This window comes from Mirounga angustirostris, unplaced genomic scaffold (assembly GCF_029215605.1).
Source record: "Mirounga angustirostris isolate CCGP_5_RB_7025 unplaced genomic scaffold, mMirAng1.0.hap1 SCAF_5, whole genome shotgun sequence".
In the NCBI taxonomy this organism is placed as follows: domain Eukaryota; kingdom Metazoa; phylum Chordata; class Mammalia; order Carnivora; family Phocidae; genus Mirounga; species Mirounga angustirostris.
Window position 1 is genome coordinate 47,759,682 of NW_026991713.1, and position 23,101 is coordinate 47,782,782.

At 36.1% G+C, this 23,101-nt stretch overlaps 1 protein-coding gene across 2 annotated transcripts in view; it reads right to left on the minus strand.

Annotated features, from left to right (window-relative positions):
• Positions 1-15,615: 15,615 nt before the first annotated feature.
• RAP1B (RAP1B, member of RAS oncogene family) overlaps positions 15,616-23,101 on the minus strand; it is a 46,628-nt gene continuing 39,142 nt past the window's right edge. The window contains exons 5-8 of one of the 2 annotated variants that reach the window (XM_045873013.3): positions 22,180-22,320; positions 20,141-20,284; positions 19,150-19,266; positions 15,616-16,950 (exon numbers count right to left, since the gene is read on the minus strand). In XM_045873013.3, the coding sequence (XP_045728969.1) occupies positions 19,180-19,266; positions 20,141-20,284; positions 22,180-22,320 (372 nt within the window). In that variant the 3' untranslated portion in view covers positions 15,616-16,950; positions 19,150-19,179. The remainder of the gene's footprint in view (positions 16,951-19,149; positions 19,267-20,140; positions 20,285-22,179; positions 22,321-23,101) is intronic. The other variant, XM_064590923.1, reaches the window with a different exon arrangement.

The following is a 23,101-nucleotide window of genomic DNA, read 5'->3' on the forward strand; positions in this document are numbered from 1 at the left end:
ATCACATCAGATGGCATGTGAGATCAGTTTGTCTTTCTTTCAAAATCTGCCTGACTTCTTTCCTAACTTGGAAGAAAGCATTCTTTCACCTGGCACTTCTTTCTGGCTGTTGTCTTTTCAATCTTTCCCTTCTGAGCTAAATTTCTCTTTTGGTAAATTGTAAGTAGCTGGTTAGTGGTTTTCTTACTGTAAATCCACGTGACTACTACCTGAGTGTCACATCCCAGCTCCACCACTTACTAGCGATGTGACCTTGAGTGCAACTGCATGCCTCAGTTTCTCCTTTTGAGTGTAATAATAGTGCTAGATCATAAGGTTGTTATAAAGATTTAATGAGTTAATATGTGTAACACCTTAGAACAGTACTAGGCATTATAATATGTATAGCATATTATATATGCTCAAAAATGATCTTATTCTTACTTTGGTAATAATTATTAGTTCATTTGGCAACATCAAACTCAAGACATAGTGATAGAGGCATTAGCAACATGGATTAAATTGGACCAGTCCCAATCCTTTTTCTTCGGTGATGCTGCAATAACAGCAGAAGCATTTTTCCCTGTCTAGATGAAGAGTGCAAAATAATTAACTTTATACTGAAAAATATAAATATGACTGTAAAGTCTCCTTTTGTTCTCCATATAAAGCAGTTCAGTGGATCTAATCCTGAAGAAGCCTTTACTCATCCATTTACAATTGTTTATTAAATGTCTACTATGTACTGGGCACTGTGCTTGGACCTGGAAGATATACATTGGGGAGAAAAGGAACATTCACTCATTAAAAAAAAAAAAAAATCATGTAAACTTACCTACTCAAACATAGTTATTTGATCATAACATGGATAACATAAATATTTTAAATCACCATTGTAGTTACCAAATAAAATTTGGTTATTATTTTCTTAAAATACTACTATTTAAAACATATTATGGAGTTAAACTATTCCACCTTGCAAATTGATATTAGTGCTTGGCTGCCAATGTTTTATTCTTTTTTTCCCCTTCAAATCAACCAGCTCTTATATTTATTTATTAAAAAGTCTGGTAACATTTGGGGCACCTCTGTGGCTCAGTTGGTTAAGCATCTGCCTTCAGATCAGGTCATGAGCCCGGGGTCCTGGGATTGAGTCCCAGATCTGGCTCCCTGCTCAGCGGGTAGTCTGCTTCTCCCTCTCCTCCTGCTCATGTTCTCTCTCTCTCTCACTTTCTGAAATAAATAAAATCTTTTAAAAAATTATGGTAACGGGCGCCTGGGTGGCTCAGTTGGTTAAGCGACTGCCTTCGGCTCAGGTCATGATCCCAGAGTCCTGGGATCGAGTCCCACATCGGGCTCCCGGCTCAGCAGGGAACCTGCTTCTCCCTCTGACCCTATCCCCTCTCATGCTGTTTCTCTCTCTCTCTCTCTCTCTCTCAAATAAATAAATAAATAATTTTTAAAAAAGGATTATGTTCAAAAAAAATTATGGTAACATATACCTAATATAAAATTTAATATTTTAGCCATTTTTAAGTGTGCAGTTCAGTCGCATTAAGTATATTCACATTGTTGTGAATATATATATACCAAAATAAACTAAGTAATTTTTTATTTAATTCAGCTCACTGCTCAAAATGTATCAGATCTTAGTAAGTAGAATGAAATTCTGACATTTTATGCATAAGTAGTAGCGATATTGCAAAGTAGTTAAAACATCAATGATGTGAAGCAAAACAGAGCTTTGCTGCAAGATACAAAGTTGGTTCAGATCAGGGGGCAAAAAGAGATAGAATAAAATGTTGAATTTCACAAAAAAGTTCATGAGTCAGGGAGAAAAAAAATACTTAAGTGTGAAATGTAAACTGCACTCGAAGATTTGGATGTGTTTTTGAACTTCATGTATAGGAGAAAAACTAATGGAAAGACAAGAAGACATTGATAGGATTCTAGACAAGGATGTGGGTTGTGGTGATAATAACGGGAAGCTATTGACTGAGTACATTATGTCTTTTCAGATATGACTTTTTTTTTTTTTTTTTTCAGGGGAAAGGGTGATGTTATTTGGTTTGAAGAAAAAATGCTTTACTCCAAGATCAAGTAGGGTCAAAGTAAATGTAGAGCCTGGTTGACACTGGTCTTTCTTCCCAATAAAGCAGTGTAGTGGGTAGGATCTTGGTCAGTTCACATTTAATGAGGTATTTCACCTCTCTACAATTCAGTTTCCTCCTCTGTAAAGTTGAGAAAATGACTATTATCCTTAACAGTTTATACTGGTAATTAAATAATATTTACATAGCAATTTGAGAGGTGGTACAGAACACAAAAACTCCTTGGGTTGAATCCTGGCTCCCCTACTTACTTGGTGGAGCCTTGGACAAATGATGTCTATGCTTCTATATAACAGATTGAACAGATTTACTGTGTGGATTAAATCAGTTTACATGTATAAATCACTTAGAACAGTCCTGGTATATAATAACCACTCAGTAAATTTTGGCTAATATTATCACGCAGCACATATAGCAAATATTCAATAGAAGTGCTGGCTCTTTTGTTTAGCACCAAGAAGGCAGGGAGCATATGTTTTTTTCACCTCTACCTTTTGTCATTTAGTATGTGCTCAAATTTTTCTGGAATGAGCGGGTCATTTCCAATCAATACAATTGATTCAATTCTTCAAAAAATATTCTAGTAAGAGTATCTACATTTGTATAATCAGATTAAATTTATTTTCACGTATACTCTATCATATATACTTCACAGTACTCTCTACCACTTCAAAAGATTTCTTTATCATCATAATCTTGTGAAGCTTAAAAACAGGAAGAATCCTTGAATAATTTATGTGTTACAGCTTCTCTTAATTCTTTTAAATCGTGTTCAATTTGAAGAGGAAGTAGAATGATGAAATGTGAAACTATAATTTTGAGTTACTCTTTTATTGCTGAATTGTGATTTAGACATCGATGTCTGGGAGATTTTTAACATAAAATCACAAATATATTATTGCTTCTTAGAATTCTAACAGTAAGGGTTAGCTCAATACAGGTTTCATTATGGCTTGTGCTTCTAGCGTCTTTTTTTTTTTTTTTTAAGATTTTATTTATTTGACAGAGAGACAGCGAGAGAGGGAACACAATCAGGGGGAGTGGGAGAGGGAGAAGCAGGCTTCCCACCGAGCAGGCAGCCCGATGTGGGGCTCAGTGTGGGTCTTGATGTGGGGCTCAGTGTGGGTCTTGATGTGGGGCTCAATGTGGGGCTCGATATAGGGCTCGATATGGGGCTCGATATGGGGCTCGATCCCAGGACCCTGGGACCATGACCTGAGCCGAAGGCAGACGTTTAACGACTGAGCCACCTGGGTGCCCCTTGTGCTTCTAGTGTCTTAAGCAGAAATAGTCAGTGACATTTTCAAGGTAGTGGTGAATTTGCTTACAAAAAGTTTGCCAGACAAATAAATCAATTGCAATGACTCCTCTTTACAGACATCTCAGGCTTCATCGATAGTGGAAATGATCTTGGGAGCAACTGAAAAACTAAAATCGTTATTCCCTGTTGATATAGGACATTCTCTGACTAAATCACAATGCAGCTTATGCATTTTACTTTGCTGTTTTCACATACTTCTCTGCTTGGCATAGAAATCCTGTAAATCAAACACATTTGCGTTTCCGAAGAATGATTTATTAGGGCCCTGGAGAGAGCATTGCTTCATTCTCTTTTCTCTAAATAGCACGATTTATACTCTGGTTAGCTTTATTATGAAAAGAAGGTAGCTAGCATGAACCTTAGCCCATAAATTCGACTGGGTAAGAAAAGTCATATTAAATTGTTTTTCTTATATGGTGTTAGTTCTGACTGAGCCCTCATCCTGCCTGGCTTAGTGGGTTGAGGGCAGGAAATTCAATCTCACATATCACAGGTGTTCTCTCCTCTTTTCTGGGCTTTGCACAAGAGTCCAGGGAGTGGCTTCTGTAGTGCTAAGAACACAGATAAGGGCATTTAGCCTTCAGTCCAGTTTACCTAATGCGGGTCATTGTCCAGACCTCAGTGTGTTGGCTGAAGATGGGAGGCATGTGCTGAGCGAGGCGGAGATAGAGTGACATGGGGGAGAGCAGAGAGGGGGAAGGAATTTAGAGGGAAAAAACACACATTATTATCTGACCAAATGATAGACTTTCAGAAACACTATAACAAATAATTAAAAATTTAAATAGGCAGCTTACCAAATATGTACTGTTATCTTTGTTTATAAATAAATATCTTATCTAATTTAGAGAATCTATCAAACTATATCCTGAAGAGAATGCATCATGCATCCATAATGCTATGAATCTATTCTTTTTTTTTTTCCTAGAGAGGGAGGGAGAGAGAGAGGAGGGGCAGAGGGAAAGTGAGAGAGAGAATCCCAAGCAGGCTCCACACCCAGCATCTGGGGCTCCATCTCACGACCCTGAGATCATGACCTGAGCCGAAATCAAGAGTCAGATGGGCTTAACTGACTGAGCCACCGAGGCGCCTTGCTATGAATCATTCTTTAACAAGATTTTCAAGGTGTTATTTTAATGATTGAAAACATAGCATATTTGATTATAAATCAAGAGCAGGAGTTGACTTTAAAAATACTTTGAATGTATTCTGAGCTACAAATATATTGACATATAAGAGCAAACTATACAGGTTCTATAAATAGAAGTACATTTAAAAGCATAAATGATTGGCAGTGCTCTGTAATGCAAGAAAAAGCTGTGTCTGTCTTGAACATTGACCTTGAAACTTGTTTGGAAGCTTTAGTCTGTGCTGCAAAAGGGCATTAGGTAAATCTGTACTTCAAAGTCCATCTTGGCTTCCTATTTGCAATTTTTAAATGATTGAGGTTAATCTTTAGGAAACTGCTTGCCATCCTAGGGGAGTATCACTTCCTTGTCTTTCACAAAATCAACTAAAGTTCTTTAGCCATTGTAAAAAGGTTGGATTTTTGGTAATAAAAGAAAGCTAAACTCCTTTGACTTCTTGAATGATGATTTTTTTTTCCTGACTTAAGTATGAAGTTATAACTTACTTAAAATTTTTTTAAACTTATTTTTACTTAACGATAGCATAACAACATGAGGGGCAAACGAATAATTCAAAAGTCACTCATATTACTACTGCTTCACACAGTGATTTTTATTATTGCTCATTATTCCTCCACATGCTTACATTCATATTTTATATCTAATAATGACATTCATCTAGCTTTTAAAATTTATATTCCAGAAACTTTTATTTACCTGCTACTGACAATGAGGATGCTCTATATCTTTGTGTTCCTATTTTTTCTTTTTCTTACTGATTTTTTTTTTAAGATTTTATTTATTTATCTGAGAGAGAGAATGGGAGACAGAGAGCATGAGAGGGGGAGGGTCAGAGGGAGAAGCAGACTCCCCGCTGAGCAGGGAGCCAGATGCGGGACTCGATCCAGGGACTCCAGAATCATGACCTGAGCCGAAGGCAGGTGCTTAACCAACTGAGCCACCCAGACGTCCTTTACTGATGTATTTTTGCTTTTTTTCTTTCACCTACTGAGATCCCCCTAACTTCCTCACCTCCTCCCTCCTCTGTAACCATGTTAACAACCTGGTACGTATCTTTCAGTACCTTGCTTTGTCCACTTTCGATACATCATAGAAATCCCTCTGTCAACCATAAACATCATACTCATTTTGAAATGCTGCATAATGTTCTATGTTTTGCATGAATCAATTCGATTATTCTTCATTGATGATGTCATTCACCCTGTCTCTGTTTTTTCTTCAACAGTGTGAGGCAGTAAATAGTCTTTGTGTATATATCCTTTCATCTTTTCGGTGTAGCTATCAGGAATAGATAGGATAGCTGTGTCAAATATGCCTGTTTTCCAATTTTAACAGATATTAGCAGATAGCAAATTAAAATTTTGATTTACCCAAAGGCTCTACAATGCACATTGCCATCAGTAATATAGGATTTCTTTCTTGTTCTCTAACCTCCTTTCTGGAACTACAGTATAAGTTATCTCTGCGAATTTTGCCCATGTGTTGGGTTCTTTGGTACTTTGCTTTGCACTTCTCTGCTACTAGTTGGAACATTTTTTTATGTTTATGAGCTATTTGGATTTGCTCTTCTCTGAATTGCCTGATAATATTTCATCCAGTTTTCCTTTGGATTGTTTCTTCACAATTTCTAAGAACTTTGTATTCTATATATTGTTATATTTTCCCAAATCTACTTTGTAATATATTTTGCCAAGCAAATTATATATCTGTATATATATTCTTTATATAGAAATATTCTTTAATTTTATTATAATTTAAATATATAATGTTTTAATTTTAAAATAGCTTGAGTTTCTTGAATTGGCTAAAAAGGTCTTCTTTATCTCTAGACTACACTTCTAGTCTCTTAGATTTTCTTCTAAGATTTCTTACTTTATAGCTTGAAAAATTTAAAAACATCTGAAATTTGCTTTATATAGGGGTTGAACTTTTATTTTCTTCAGATGGATAGCTAGTTGTGCCAGCATCACTTATTTTATTTTTTTTTTAAGATTTTATTTATTTGTGAGAGAGAGAGAGAGAGAGAGAGAGCACAAGCAGTGGAGCAGCAGGCCTCCCACTGAGTAGGGAGCCTGATCTAGGACTTGATCCCAGGACCCCAGGATCATGACCTGAGCTGAAGGCAGACGCTTAACCAACTGAGCCACCCAGGTGCCCCTGCCAGCATCATTTATTAACATTCTTTCTTATTGAACTGTATTTTTCTCATATATTAATTTCTGTTATGTACTAGAATCTACTTCTGGACTCAATTCTATGCTGATTAGTGTCATTACTTCTTTCACTTGAACTTAAAGATCACTTAATTAAATTTCAATTTCAAAACTTAACCCAGTTGAAATTCAAATTGGAATTATATTACATTAAAATATTAATTTGGGGGAATTGATATTTTATGATACTGTCTTCCCATTCAAGAATATATTTTTTGTTCAGATCTTGATTTATGTCCTTTATTAGGACTTTATAATAGCTCTTGCTTATTAGCTTTATTCCTTCAGGGATTTACAGCTTTTGTCATAAATGTTTACCTCATATCAACTTCCAAGTACTTACTGTGAATATAGACTAAAGCTATTAATTTTTGGCATACTTACCTTGTATCTAGCCACTTTCCCAAGTTCCTGAATAATTCTAATAGATTGTGTTTTTTTTTGAACTTTTGAGGTATTCACTTATTATTATTATTATTTTTTAAGACTTTAAGTAATCTCTACACCCAACAATGGGGCTCAAACTTACAACCCTGAGATCCAAGAATCAGATGCTCCACCGACTAAGCCAGCCAGGCACCTCGAGGTATTCACTTATAATATCAGCAAAAATAATTTCATTTTCCAATGCATAAAATGAATATTTAATTCTATTGATTTAATGCTTCTGTTGGCAGTATTAGGGGACACTAATAACCCGTCTTGCATAGCATTTTTTTTTTTTTAAGATTTTATTTATTTATTTGACAGAGAGAGAGAGACAGCAAGGGAGGGAACACAAGCGGGGGAGTGGGAGAGGGAGAAGCAGTCTTCCTGCTAAGCAGAGAGCCCGATGCGGGGCTCGATCCCAGGACCCTGGGACCATGACCTGAGCCAAAGGCAGATGCCCAATGACTGAGCCCCCCAGGCACCCCACACAGCACTGTTTTGAGGACTAAATAAAGCACATGTAAAGTGCTTAGGAGTAGTGAGTGGCATATAGTAGGGGACCCAAGGAATGATTAATATTATTACTTTCAACTATTAGCGCTTGAGTTCTTCAATCTAAAAAGGTCTCTTTCATGGAAACACCGTACCAGAAAACAAGAATTAAAGGATCATTTGCTAGTTTTTCTTATTCTTTCATCATTCCCCTTAGTTTGTTTTGGGGAACCTGGGTGACAGCTTTCTTAAACTTCTGTGATTCTCTCACCTTTGACAGAATAGCAGGAAAGGAAAGCAGAGAAATAGCCTATGTATGGAATGGTTCCATAGATTCCTATGTAATAACAGGTTGGTAATTAATATATAATAATTGTTATTACAATTCCACAGATTATTTTCCTTTGGAAAAGAGGAGTTAATAGTCGAACTAGGCTTCAAGCTAGATATTGAATATATTTTGATTTAACTCATGTGGTGTTTCAGTTTATTTCGTGCAGGTCAAGGAGACCTGACACAAAATCTTTTGCTACCCAGAATTCACCTTTCTTCTTCAAAGTGAGATAAAGCAGTTAAGCCAATTGTGACCAATTTTACTGCTTCTCTCAGTGAGTTTTATGAGCAACTGAGCTAAGAAAACAGCCCTTCCTTATGATGTAATAGCCTTGGGGAGAGGAACTCTTGGGGAGATGCAGTTCTCTTCTGACAGTGGTGGCAGAGGTGGCCTTGCAAATCGCCTTCCCTTTCCAGGGCTGACAGTTTGTTATTTTACATCTACTCTGTTTGGATGACTTCCTGAGACTTGTCCTCTTTTCCCTCCTTGAACGAATCTTGGCAGAGGGCCTTGGGCAACAAAAGCATTAACTCTACATCGGGCCTTAGCCACATTCTGAGAAGGGGAGAATGCCTTGACTGTAAGAATATCTTATACTAGTTCAGAGTGGAAAGAAATTAGTGTTAGGGCAGTGGCTAACAACATTCTCTTTGTTCCTGAAAAATTAAGAGCTAGCTGTTAGGTGTTTGCTAAATAGTTAATTACCAGCTGGTCCAGCTTCTGCAAGGAGCTAAAAAATGTATTTCAGGAATTGATATTGTTTTATGAGTCTAAGCAAATAGAGACTCTATTAAAGTTGCCAGTTAAAATCTTGTATGATGCTTTACTGAAGTCAGAAAATTCAAAGGAATGAATGAGTGAAATGAGAACTTTTTCCAGAATAGTTCCAGTAGAGAAGGACTAAATCAACTTCTGGGAACTTTAAGTTTATATCTTAACATGTAAACCACACAGATGGTTACTGTCTCCTTCTACCATTACTTCAAGTAATTAATGTATAAAATTTATCTGGAGAAGGTCCAAATTCAGTTCTGAGAAGTGATTACAGACGGAAACCTCACCCCTAATGCAAGATGTAATAATAAAAAAAAAGGTTGGACTAAATTAATCCCTAATTTGCTTAAATGTTCAATGTACTTTCTTTTGTTCAAATAAATTTTTGTCATTTAATTCGTGCCTGTCCATCACTCCCATTTCTAAAACAAGAAACAAACAAAAAATAGTAAAGAAAACATTCAATTCACTGCAGAGTTGAGTAAAATCTTCTAAATCATGACACTATTTGGTTTCAGAAGTGCTCCTTTACTTCTAATATGAAATCATGTATGTCTGATTAAAGGTGGCGTGAGATGGAGGGAAAACCCTCGAGTCTGAAAATGAAAAGTAAGAAAATAAAGTTCGTTATTTATATCACTCCTAAATCTAAGTCAGTAGAAGGGGGAAATTTCTGTCACCACTGAAAAATATAAAATACGTAGTGTAGACAAGATATATGCTAATACATAAGTGGATGGTGATTCAGTGGGATAACAGCAATAATCCATGGGTACTATGTTGGTTCTGGAATTGTGGAACTAGCCCAGAATATACCTCTTATGGATTTCTGGAAGTCTCATCTGATTCTAGGTTTCCCTCCAAAGAATCTCTACTGAGTAGATTAAACCTGGGGCTTTCCTAGGTGGGATCTCTCAAAGGAGATCCCTAGGCCTGCTAATTCAATTCAGCATGTTTGGGGTTATCCTAGAGTAGAGCCATGCTAGTCTTTGTTACCGTAAAATTAGTAAAACACTGTGCAGTAGGCTGATAATGGCTCCCAGATAATGTCCACATCCTAAGCCTTAACCGGTGATGTTATCTTTATTTGAAAAAGGGTCTTTGCAGATGTAATTAAGGATTTTGAGATAAGGTTATCCTGGATTACCCAGATGGGCCCTAAATGCCATCACAAATGTCCTTAAAAGAGAGGAGACACACACAGAGAAGATATGAAGATGTAAGCAGAGTTTGGAAGGATTGTGGCCTAATGCCTAGGAATGCCAGCAGCAAGGAATGGATTCTCTTCTAGAGCTGCTAGGGAGCAAGGCCTTGCCAACACTTTGATTTTGGCCTTTTGGCCTCCAGAAGTGTGAGAAAGTTTGTTCTTTTAAGCCACCAAACTTGTGGTAATTTGTTACAGTAGCCCTACAAACTAATACATACTGTTCAACTAGAACATGAATATCTGTCTAGAGAGCAATAGAAATAGATCAACAACAGATAAGAGCCCAGTTAATAAGAATTTATCTCCCTAACACATTTTTGTGGGTAAAACACCAAAGTGCCTTGTAAGAAAATTGAGAGGAACAAAAATGTTTATATTATTGAAAGGTATATGGAGAAGTACTTCAATGGCATGTATTTGAAAGATGCCTCTTGGTTTTGGTTCAGATGAATTTGAAAACTTGTCACCACTGGCTCTGAAACACTTTAGTCAGTACACTGACATCCATAGACCTGGTACTAATTAGAGGATGTTATTTCCAAAACCATCCTATTGTCTCAGATTAGTAGCCAATTCCCCACCAAGAAGTATAAAGAGGGACAGATACAAATTATGATGTGTCTAGAGAATGAAATTACTGCTGGCTTACAGCGTAAGACAAGTAGAGAAGAACATTGTCTTGTTCCTTGCCATCAAAGATGCTGTATTTTCAGGCTATGGAAGGCTATTTGCTGCCTTCCCTTTGTAATAGCAATCTTTTGTACTCTAGCCCTTCTCAACCCCAGCCCACTTAGGCCAGGCTTTCCTATTTCACTTTCTCCATGCTTAATCCTTATGAAAAATAATTTAATTCACTCATGGTTTCAGTTGCCTCCTGTATGTCAATGGCTCCAAGACTCAACTGTTAAAATCTGCCTCTTCTCAGAATATACTCAATACAATATTTCACTTAACATCAACTTTATCTCACCAAAAAGTTCCTTCACTCATGCACTAAAAACAATTCTCCATTTTGTCATTGGTGCTCATCCCTCTGGTCCTGTTAATCTCTTTCCTTCAGTCCCCACATCTAAGTCACTGACCAATTCTTCAGTTATTCCTTTAAACAATTTCTTGGGCTCCCCTTCTCACGATGGCGCCAACCCTAGTCATTTCATGCTTACAGACCCAAGCAGCCCACAGGTTAGCTGGGTTAACTCTGGCTCTACTATTCCTCCTCCCTGGGCTTTCACACAGCTATCAAATCTGTTGCTTTAGTCATATTACTCCCATTTACAACAGCAGAGTAGCTCCCTGCTAACTACCCACTGAATACTGTAACCATTTGATTGTGCTCCATTTCCAGCATAGAGAAATACTAATTTTTTCCTGCCAGCCATATAGTTCTCCATCACTGGTTAATTTGCTCAGGGAATCTAAAACTGACCTGAGCAAAATAGAAATATAAATCAAATAGTCCATACATTTAAAAGCAAAGTACAGTTTATACTGTTAGTCATTATTATTAGTACAGATAATAAGCACAAACTATCTATGGTTATGAATTTTTAGATTTTTACTCTTTGGATACTTTTTGACTGCTCTTGCCCACCACTGATTAACATGAACCACCTTGCCAGCAGGGTCTGGGCATATTCTATCACTTACTCTTTGCAACTCCTCTATGCCCCAAGCATAGTACATTGTACATTCAAAAGTTTTGACAGTAGTAGAGTCTCCTGTTCTGAACTTAGTGTTCACAGAGGATATAGACTATCACAGTATAAATAGAAATTTGAATGGGTAATAATGGCAAATGACAAAAATATTAAAGACTTTGATCTCTGCCTATTTTAAAACTGCCATAAGCTTTTGACTTAAGTGAAAAGTTTATTCACATAAAAATCCTGTAAAATACATGTTTAGTTTTCAGAAAAAAAACTCCTGGATTTTGACCCAAATGCTGAATCTGGGTAATTATTTGTATCACTGTATAAGGAAAATCAGATTAAACTAGGCTCATAATGTAACAAGAGTAAAAATTCTTTCCGTACCCTTTCAGACAAATCAGAGAAATTATTGACTGCCTATAGATGATCTTTATACATATTAAAAATGTTTTCCTAAAATCATTACATCGTCCCAAATGGAAAGCTGTGAGAAAGTTTAATAGACTATTACCAACTGAGCTTTGTTCATTTGCCGATAGTCTTTTCCCCCAATGGAATGCATGCTCCATGTGGGCAGAACATTCCTGCTATATCCCTAGCACAGTGAACAATGCCAGGAACATGGTACACATGCAGTACTGAATACATTTGTTGATTTTTTGATACAAAAGTCAGGCAGATGTCTCTAATTTTGGATAAAATCTTTAATTCTTAAGCTCAGTAATCTATAGGCTACAAACAAGGATGTCTTAAGAAAGCAAGTTGAAAGGATGTGCAACATTGTGGAATACTTGTTATCTGCATTTAGAAAACAGACCTATTTAGCAGTATTTTACTTCTACCTTTCAAAGATAAACTGTCAAGCCTACAAACTTAGCTGTTCCATTAATAGGCTTATTAGCCAATTTTGACAAGTATTATCAATATCCCAACAAAGACTTACGCATTTTTCTATCAACAGTCAGTTATGGGAAACTAGGTTTAGTTCTACTCAGAATCATTACACTTCTCTCATGTATTCATAAAACACCAGATGTCCCATGCACTGTTAACAAATTATAGATTAAAACAAAAATTTGAGGGTGCCTGGGTGGTGCAGTTAAATGTCATCATCCTGGGGTCCCTGTATCGAGTCCCGCATGGGGCTCCTTACTCAGCAGAAAGTCTGCTTCTCCCTCTCCCTCTCCCCCTCCCCTCTCTCACTCTCAATTAAAAAAATAAAAAATCTTAAAAAATAATTTGAGTCCTACTGGGGTGCCGGGTGGCTCAGTTGGTTGGGTGTCTGCCTTTGGCTCAGGTCATGATCCTGGAATCCTGGGATCAAGCCCCGTGCATTGGGCTCCCTGCTCATGGGGAACCTGATTCTCCCTCTGCCCCTCACCCCACTTGTGCTCTCTCCCAAATAAATATTAAAAAAAAAAATGAGTCCTATAAAACACAATTTGTTAAGACTCACCAATAGTTTAAAAGCCTGAAAACACTAAGATTTCTAAAATAAAGTCATAGGAGTATTAATTATAAAATACTGTAACTCCTTTCTACATTTCCAAGATTTAAAAGGGAGGAGACAGAATAATAGATGGAGATTAAATTCAATGAAGACACAGATTGAAGTAAACCAAAAGAAAAAACATTGTGGTGATAAGTTTTGATTCTAAGTTTGCTGCCCCACATCTACATCTAAAGAGGAGATGAAAGCAAAGCAAAATTTACTTTCATTAATTGGAGGTTTTAAAACTTTCTACTACTAATGTCCACATGATAAAGGTTATGTATGTAAGAAAAAAGCAGCTGCATCAACATAAAAGTCAAAGCAGGGGTTTTATACACTTTTTTTAAGAAAAAATTGGGTGAAATGTCATTCTGGTTTTCTCCTAAAATTCTTTATCCAAGTATCCGTGGGGACATGAAAAAGAACTCATGACTTTTCTGATTGAATTATTTTAGTATTTTTCCATTTAAGCACCAGAAAAGTCCATCTGCAGGAGTTGCATTCCTATGCTAGTTACTATTTTGTATGAGACAATGATGCTTTTTGCCAAACCACAGTCCTATTTCTAGTAGCAAAATAAAAAATATAAAAAAAAAAAAAGACCAAGAGGGTGGCACTGGCATTTACTACACTCTCTTTAACTCTTCATGAAGTAGGTGTTATTATCATTCCCATTTTACAGGTAAAGGAACAGAGGCACCTAAGTAGTGTTACATGCTAGGAAGTAGTAGAGCTGGGATTAGAAACCCAAGAAATATGGTTCTAGGGGAGCCCAGTCTTATTTGTTATATTAAACTGTCCGTTTTGTTCCCCTAACACTAATCTGTAATTAATGTGTTGCTTACCTTCAGATCAGTGGTTCTCAATCAGGTTATTTTGCCCTTCAACATCCACATCCCTGAATCTAACTGGAAAAACTTGGCAATGTTTGGAGACAATTTTGGTTGTCGCAACTTGGGGATAGGGGTGGTACTATTGGCATCTAGAGGGTAGATACCAGATACGCTGCTAAAAATCCTATAATGCACAAGACAGCTCCCCAACAACTCATTATCCAGCATAAAACAGCCATGGTGCTGAGGCTGAGAAGCTCTATAATAAAGTATAAATTCTAGAACGGCAGGGTCTTAAGTTCATCTCAGTTGTTGCTCTATACTCAGACCTAGAACACTTGACCTTATCTGAATATTTGTTTTTAAGAGCCTAGAACTCCGGGGGCGCCTGGGTGGCTCAGTTGGTTAAGTATCGGACTCTTGATTTCGGGTCAGGTCATGATCTCAGGGTTGTGGGACTGAGCCTTGTGCTGGGCTCCCTGCTCAGCACAGGGTCTGCTTGAGGATTCTCTCTCCCCCTCTCCCCCACCCTAAAATAAACAAATCTTTAAAAAAAAGAGCCTAGAATTCAGCCTACTGCATAGCTGGCAGGCAACATTTATTAAAAGTAACTGAATTAATGGCGGTACCTACAAAGAAGGTCAAATGGGTATAATCGGACATAGTAAATTGAAGTGATTTTAGTGCTCTATAATCCCACTTTTTGGGGGGTTTAACTTTCTCCCAGGGACTATAAATAAAACCAGTTCTGCCAAGACGAGTTTCTTAATTAAGTGGGCCTTCTGAGAGAGTATTTTTTTCTTTAGATACATAAAACCTTTAAATACACGGAACTCTCGGAGTTAAATTTGTAAGGAATAATATCTTTTTCTTCTTAAAATGAAAGCCTTTAAATGTTCCATTCAAATAGCATATATATTTAAGAGCTTAGCACCCACTCCTAAATTAAATGATATCACTAGTTGATTGTGGATATGCTCCAGTGACTGGCAAAAATACTTTGAGAAAGTTTGAGTTAAGATTTGTTTAAAAATTTCAAAAAAGAGGGCGCCTGGGTGGCTCAGATGGTTAAGCGTCTGCCTTCGGCTCAGGTCATAATCCCAGGGTCCTGGGATCGAGTCCTGCATCAGGCTCTCTGCTCCTTGGGAGCCTGCTTCTCCCTCTGCCTCTCTGTCTCTCATGAATAAATAAATAAAATCTTAAAAAAAAAAAATTTCAAAAAAGAATTGAATTATAGCACACCTAAAAGACAGATTATCTAAAAAGAAAGTAGTTCTTGAGTCCACTTCATTCAAAGATCTTTATAACCATAATATTCTTAGTATAACTTCATCCTATATTTTTTAAAAAATCCATAAGCATAACAGCTATCAAAGTATTTTCAATTCTTTCTCCTACATCTCAAAGAACCACTGAACATTACCCAGAAAGCATATATTCATAAGCTTGATTTACAAAATTGCTTGATTTACAAAATTCTTTCCCAAGAAAAAACTCAAAAGGTGGTTATGTGGATATTCAAACAGGACTAGGGAAAAAATCTGACATCTTTCACTCATTATTTCTATAATCAGTGAATCAACCTGGCTTGCCCAAATGTTAAATTATGAAACGACACCATGTAAAATGCACCTATTACATTTAAAAAGAAGTTAAACCCATATTTATTTGCTAGCACTGTTAAAACATTACATAAAACACACATTCAAGTGGCAAGTAATTATAATGCAAGCCCTTGCATGGCAATCCAAATTTATTGAACTACTGATGCTAAGTTATACAAAATTGCACCACTTTAATTAAGGCTTTTAGTTTACATTTGGCCACCTCAAAGTAGTTGTAACATTAGGTTGGTCAATTTAAATACTGTGGCTCCCTGTTGGATAGACACACAATCTTTACACCCAAACGGTTAATGCATACAAAGCAACAAGGCATTGTTAAATAAAACAGCAATAGTTACTGCAACTTAGGCCTTGTGACCAATTACACATGATTAAAATTACTTCCCACATTCACATCCACAGTACTCGTCCACCATTTAACATCTCAACCAAAACGTTACACATGTGAAACAATCACTAACAGGCAAAAATACTAAACCTGTATATTTGGTATTGCAAATACACTTATGCATGAGCAAGCAAGGGATTCACAGTGAGAATCTACAGCTGCAGAAGCCTGAAAATGATTTACAAAAATTGTTAAATCATTAAAAAATTGTTTGAAAATATACACTTCTTGTTGTAGACCCCCACTGTACACACAACTATAAACATTGTTCCCTATGTAAACAAAAAAAGGAAATATATAATAAAAGATTTGAAAAGTCTGGACATTTCCTTCCCAACAGATATTAAAGGCAATGTCTTTAATCTAAGACATTATACTGAAAGGACTATCGTATTTTAAAGACAAGATCACTGTCTCCACAGGTTTTTTTAAAAATTAAAAAAACTATATAGCTGTGTTAATCAAAGCGCTTATTTGTACAATACAATGATAATGACCTTGAATTTCTTAAAAAAAATTACAATAAGCTACAAGTATCAAAGAAGCGAAGTTATCTGGAGTAGTCTATATAGGAGCTCTTTGGACTTTCTTTTATTATGCTAAAATAGTGGTGCTTTTAGGATTTACATTATTGTACTCTCCAATACAAAGTATGGGACATGTTAAAGTATACAGTACACCATTTTCATACATGTACAACATTGGTGGATGAAAAATGTCTCTTAGCAGTAATACTGGATTGTAGCCTCTGGTTTTACCAGCTGCATACTCTAGGACTATTATCTAAGTAAAAATCTCTCTTGTGATACTGGAAAGTGATTAGAATGTGCAAATTGATGTAGTAGCTTTCATCCGCCTCTTAAAGGGTACCACCACAGAAAGTCCACTTAAGATGTTGGTAGGTTAACAAAGTTGGAATGCTGGCACTGTTGAATTGGGCAACAGTTCTTCAGACCTGTCGAAAGGAAAAAATTAAATTGAAAACATGGGTTAAAAACAGCACACTACAGATCCAAAGGAACACATTAAAGCACAGTGTTTTAAGTGTTAGAAATGAATATAATGCAGGCTCTTGTCATTACATTCATGACAATGTATGACAATATACCACACAACTCATAGCAAAGTAAAGCATGGGTAGACATTTTCATCTCTTTTAGAATGACTTCATCTACTCTGCTGCCCTCCTGAAAGCCAGACAAATGAAAGTTTTAGACACAAAAAGGGAATGTACCTTAGTGGTGCAAATTTCTGTGTATTACCTTCCAAAGATTAAGAGGAGAAAAAAAATAGAAAACACCACATTAAAATTTTAGGTCAGATCAACTTTATTAGAATTAGGATTAAAAAAGATATAGCAATATTAACAAAATGAGTGTTTCCAATCCTAGAATTACATCGTAAGTATAGAATGCACATCTAATTAGGGCTTCTAAGATCAGAAAATCAAGACCTTTTGTCCTTACTCTTCCAGGAAGAGTGGCTACAAAGCTGGTCAGAGTAGACAAAAAAGAATTTATTTCATGATGGCTCTACAGTTGACAGTTATAAACGTTCTAATTCCATATTGAAACAAATTCTATCAACTTGAAGATGGATGTCAGAAAAAGCTGGTATTATACTAAAATCATATGTAATTAAACTTAGAAAAACTGAGTGATATAAAAAAAGGTAAAATCAGAACTCATTATCTGCCAAGTATTTATTTACTTTGGATGATCTTCTGCATACATTCCTAGGCTAAAAAAAGTTTTCTTTTTACTGTTTTTCTGGGGTTCAGACTTGTTGCAAGTTCCAGAAACGCTGTTAATATAGATGTGGCTGCTGAGACAATTTTCATAAATGCCTTGAACTTTAAGCCCTCAGAGTCTGAATGAGTTTGGTAATTTTCTAAATCCTAGCAAACCGACTGTGGCAAATTGGATAGGGCAGATTGGAGTGTATGAGTTCACACACGTAAGTGCTGCTAGGAATGGGCATGTGTTGAGGAATGAGAGCCTTACATGGAGAGAAGGGACAAACTCTCTAAGATACAGAATCAGGGTGCCACCAAGAGGGCCATTTAACTAACAAAGGAAGCAGCAGAGCCACAAACACTACAAGTTCCCAAGGATAAGGGTAGATAGAGTAAAATATAGTTTTAAGGATAAAGGAGCAAAAAGCCATTCTCATTGGCAAAGAGCAGCAGCTAATAGTTGAGGGTTTACCAAGTACCAGGCACTGATCTAACTGACTTACAAGTATTAACTCATTTAATATGATTGTTTTAAAAAACTAGATAAAAATGTTGTATGTTCAGTTCTCCTTTGCTGTCTCATCTCTGAGGTGTTTCTGTGGTTTTCTCTGCCTGAGAACTCTTAAGATATTAGCTTAGATGTCTCTTACTTTGACAGATTTTCCCTGAATCCGCAGTTTACATCTGACTAATTTGGTGTCCCAGTTATACATGCTCCTATATAACCCATAACAGCACAGTGACTAAGCACAGGCTTGGGAGCCAGTTCATCACTCAAATTCTGAGCCATGCACTCAGATCACAGGATTCAAATTTTGGCCCACTATTTACACTAACTGCAGGGCTTGAACAAGTAATAATCTTTTTTGTGCTTTACTTCTCTCATCTGTAATACAGGAATAATAGCTCTTGCCTCATAGGATTGTTGTGAGAATTCAATGAATTCGCAGACAATACTAAGAGTGCTAGCGTATGATAAATGTGTCAGGGTTCTTATTACCAGTACTGTGCTGGACTTAGTCTATCCCGCATTTATCATGTTTTGCAATTACTTGTCTGACTCTTCCACCTGAATTAGTTTAAGGAAAGGAAAGAAGGTTGGTTTTGTTCACCACTGTACTGTCAGCACAAACCAGTGTCCCAATGGGGCTTAAGTATATATTGGATGAACTTACCTAGAATATTCACTTATGTGGAATACCCTACTTTTGATGATGATATATAAAGGAAATAATTATTTTAATTCCTAGGATATCATACTAACTCATGGATATCTTAAAAAGAAGTAACCATTTTTTTTTTTTTTTTAAGAACAAAACATTCTATACTTGTTTTCTTGAAAGAGTGCCCTTAATGAAGTTGAGGTTAAAAGTTAGAGGAAAAGAATATAAAAATAGAGAAAAAGGTAAATTAACATACCTGGCTCAGAGCTACAATGCATCTAATATATTAAAGCAGCTGACATGTTGACTTTTTGCGGGTCTTCCCAGGCACTGGAGTTTTTCTGTTAATTTGCCGCACTAGGTCATAAAAGATCTGCAAACAAAGTTTTTTTTGGTTTTTAAATTTACAGGAACCCCCCCCCCCAAAAAAAAGAAAAAAAGAAAATGAAAACCTAACTTTCCATAGATACATATGAACTCCAACAAATATTCTGTTCAGTTAAGGAGTAAGTAAAACCGGGTAGTCCTATAACTGCCAAATGCTTTTGTTTATTTTTTGGGAGGGCTAAAATGGTTCTCCTTAAAGTACTGAGTTAAGGAGCAGCAGAGATCTTACTGTAGATCATTAGAACATTTAGCATCATTCAAAGAAAACAATCCTTTACTCTTCAAATTTTTCTATGTTATCTTTTACCCTACAACATGACTTAAGCCCCTTCAAGGCAAGAACCATGCAGGCCTTCTTGAATTTGTCTCCATCTTTTACAAAACATCCTGCATCTCACATATATATACCTGAATACTTAATCCTGTCTTTCCACCCCTATTCTTTCCTGTCCAGTCTTCCTTTTTCTTTTTTTAAAGACTTTATTTACTTATTTGAGAGAGAGAGAGAGAGATCATGAGCGGGGGGAGGGGTAGAGGGAGAAGCAGACTCCCGGTTGAGCAGGGAGCCTGATGCGGGACTCGACCCCGCAGGACCCTGGGATCATGACCTTAGCTGAAGGCAGATGCTTAACTGACTGAGCCACCTGGGCACCCCAGTCTTCCTTTTTCTCATAGTAAATTCTAGCATTGTTGCTTATTAACATGCATATATTTAACATAAGATTTTTGCCCGTAAGATCAACAAAGCACCTGGAGTAACCATTAACCTAAGGTTGTGTTAATACACGCACGTTATTTTTTCATTAATTTTAAATGCTGAATTCCAAATCAAGAGTTTTTTAAAGTGTATTTCACCATACCTCATTAACATTTATTTTTGATTTTGCAGAAGATTCTAAGAATGCACAGTTGTTCCATTGTCTTGCTAGGTTTTGACCTTGTTCCTTTCCTACAACTCTTTCATCTTCCAAGTCACACTTATTACCAACCAGAATCATTGGAACCTAAAAATATAAAAAAAATTGTGAGGGTAAAAAAAAGTAAATAAGTATGCTATATAAATTCAAAACCAAAGAATTTTTTTTTTTAAATTAACATAATGTATTATTTGTATCAGGGGTACAGGTCTGTGATTCATCAGTCTTACACAATACATAGTACTCACCACAACACATACCCTCCCCAATGTCCATCACCCAGCCACCTCATCACTCCCACCCCCCTCCACTCCAGCAACCCTCAGTTTGTTTCCTTAGATGAAGAGTCTCTTATAGCAAAACCAAAGAATTCTAAGAGTCAACCCTAAGGATTACTTTTTATGCCAGAGAAAAATACTGAATAATACGTAATAAAATTTACAGTTAATATGAAAGCCTTATTAACCTTGTTAAGAACCTTTCATGTGAAATTTTTAGAAAACAAGATATGATCTACTTATAAAAGAGGGGGAGAAAACCCTTAAAATTATGTCCCAACGGACTTATAACTAAATATAGTAAGCAAAACACAAAACCTTTTAAAAAATAAATTACAAAAGGATATTACTATGAAAAACCATAATATATTTCAAAATTTTAAAATGTTTTTCTAAGGGATGTGAATCAACTTCAAGTTTTCTGATTTACTGACATGCATTTATCAAATAATCATTCTCAATTTCATAACACAGAAAGGAGAAATCTGGAAAGCCCCTAAAGTAGAATTTTTAATTTCTCATATAGTCTATATTAAAAGCCAGAAGTAAAATCATCTTAACTTATCAAAAATTTAGACCACCTCAATCACGTGTTATCTATTTTACAAGGACACTATAGAGATAAATAATACTTATTCTGAAAAATTCCTATTAATCATTTAGACGCTGGCTTTCTGGAGATTTTTGGAAAAAGATCCAAATTAGGAGTATCAAGAACTCTGGTTTTTAGGAACAGATACAGAATTTTATATTCATACTTATTCAATGTAAGTGATAGAAGAAGAAAACTACTTATCAGAGACGGTAGAAAACAGACTTACTAATTGAGAAATGGTCACTGAGCTGTAAATATGTAAGAATCCCCCAAAGTTCTCCTGTTTCAGAAGTCTAGGAAATGGCAACATTTCCCACAGATGCCTCTGAACCCTCACAATATTTGCTTATAATTAAATTATATACATAATACAGTGGTTTTTAAAAGTGTGGTCCCCAGACCCCAGCAGCATCAACACCATCTGGAAACCTGTTAGAAATGTAAATTCTTGAGCCCTATTCTCGACCTACTGAATCAGAAACTCTGGGAGTGAGGCCTACCTGTTTTAACCAGATTTACAGGTAATGTTGATGCAAGATCAATTTTGAGAACCACCGCTATCTATATTACAATGAGGAATTAAAGTAATCCTTCTGAAGTTTCTTACAGGGATTAAACTCCGTTATGGTACACTGTAAGGGGCATGCAAATTAATGTTAGACTCTAATGTATTGGTTGGCCTCCTTTTAAAAGTATTATGATGTTCTTTTTCTGTCAGTTGTTTGAGATGTGTTCATATGTAGTTTTTGATTGTTAGAAAGGCTCTTAAATCTACCAGAAATATGGCCAGAACATCTATTAGTAACATCTGCCACCCACATCTTTCCTTCCTCCCCACCAAATGATTATTTAAAAATAGGAAGGCTACAAAGTTTATTTTACACAGGTTAAGGAGAGACGAAAGTTATTTCTCACTTTCCACATTATATATATTTGAAAATACGCATGAATGTTAAAGATGTATTTTTGCCTTTTAAGGAAAAAAGATTTTGAAACCTCCCTCCCCAAAACCCATTAACTTTAAATTGGATTTAAATTCAAATTATTAAATTGGTTATCACTACACTAAGAGTTTGAAATAAAATATATTTATTAGGAAGTCAGCTTACATCATCAGTGTCTTTAACTCGAAGAATCTGTTCTCTCAGGTCTTGTAAATCATTAAATGTGGACTGTGCTGTGATGGAATAAACTAATGCAAAGCCCTGTCCATTTTTCATGTATAAATCTCTCATTGCAGTAAATTGTTCCTACAGTAGAAAGAAAGGATCATTAAAAAACAATAAAGTTCTGACAGTTAATTTGACAATTTTTAAAGTCTATAATTAGAGCTCAATGAAGAATACATATTGTTATGTAACATTTCTTAAAATTATAGTCTGTGGCAAGATGCTATTTGAAAAACTGCTATTTCATGAAGTAAGTTTTTATTTAACAATAATAAACCAAAGCAGATTTATGTGCAATAAATATACTTAAGTGGGAAAGAAATATCCTTTCTCCAAAAGCTATTTAAAAGCTTTTTAATATATAATATATAGAGTACCAAAACTGAATCCCCAAGTTACTCACAGCAAGTTCACAATACTCTAGCTCTAAGGGGCCCACCAGCATGCTTACCTACATCTTGCCATTTCCTCACACTTTTCCTCCTTCACTAAACCGTGAGCCTTTACAAGTAAGAATACAGTCCATGACACATAACAGGTACTCAAATATATTAGATGAAGGGATACCATATATCCAGAATAAATCTTCCTTTCACCTTCAGATACCAACAAATCTAGTTGGTCTATAAATGCTTTTTTTTTTTTTTTTAAAGATTTTATTTATTTATTTGTCCGAGAGAGGGATAGACAGAGCAAGGGCACAAGCAGGGGGAACGGCAGGCAGAGGGAGAAGCAGGCTTCCTTCCTGCTAAGCAGGGAGCCCGATGTGGGGCTCAATCCCAGAACCCTGGGATGATGACCTGAGCCGAAGGCAGATGTTTAACCAACTGAACCACCCAGGCACCCCTCATTCAAACAAATT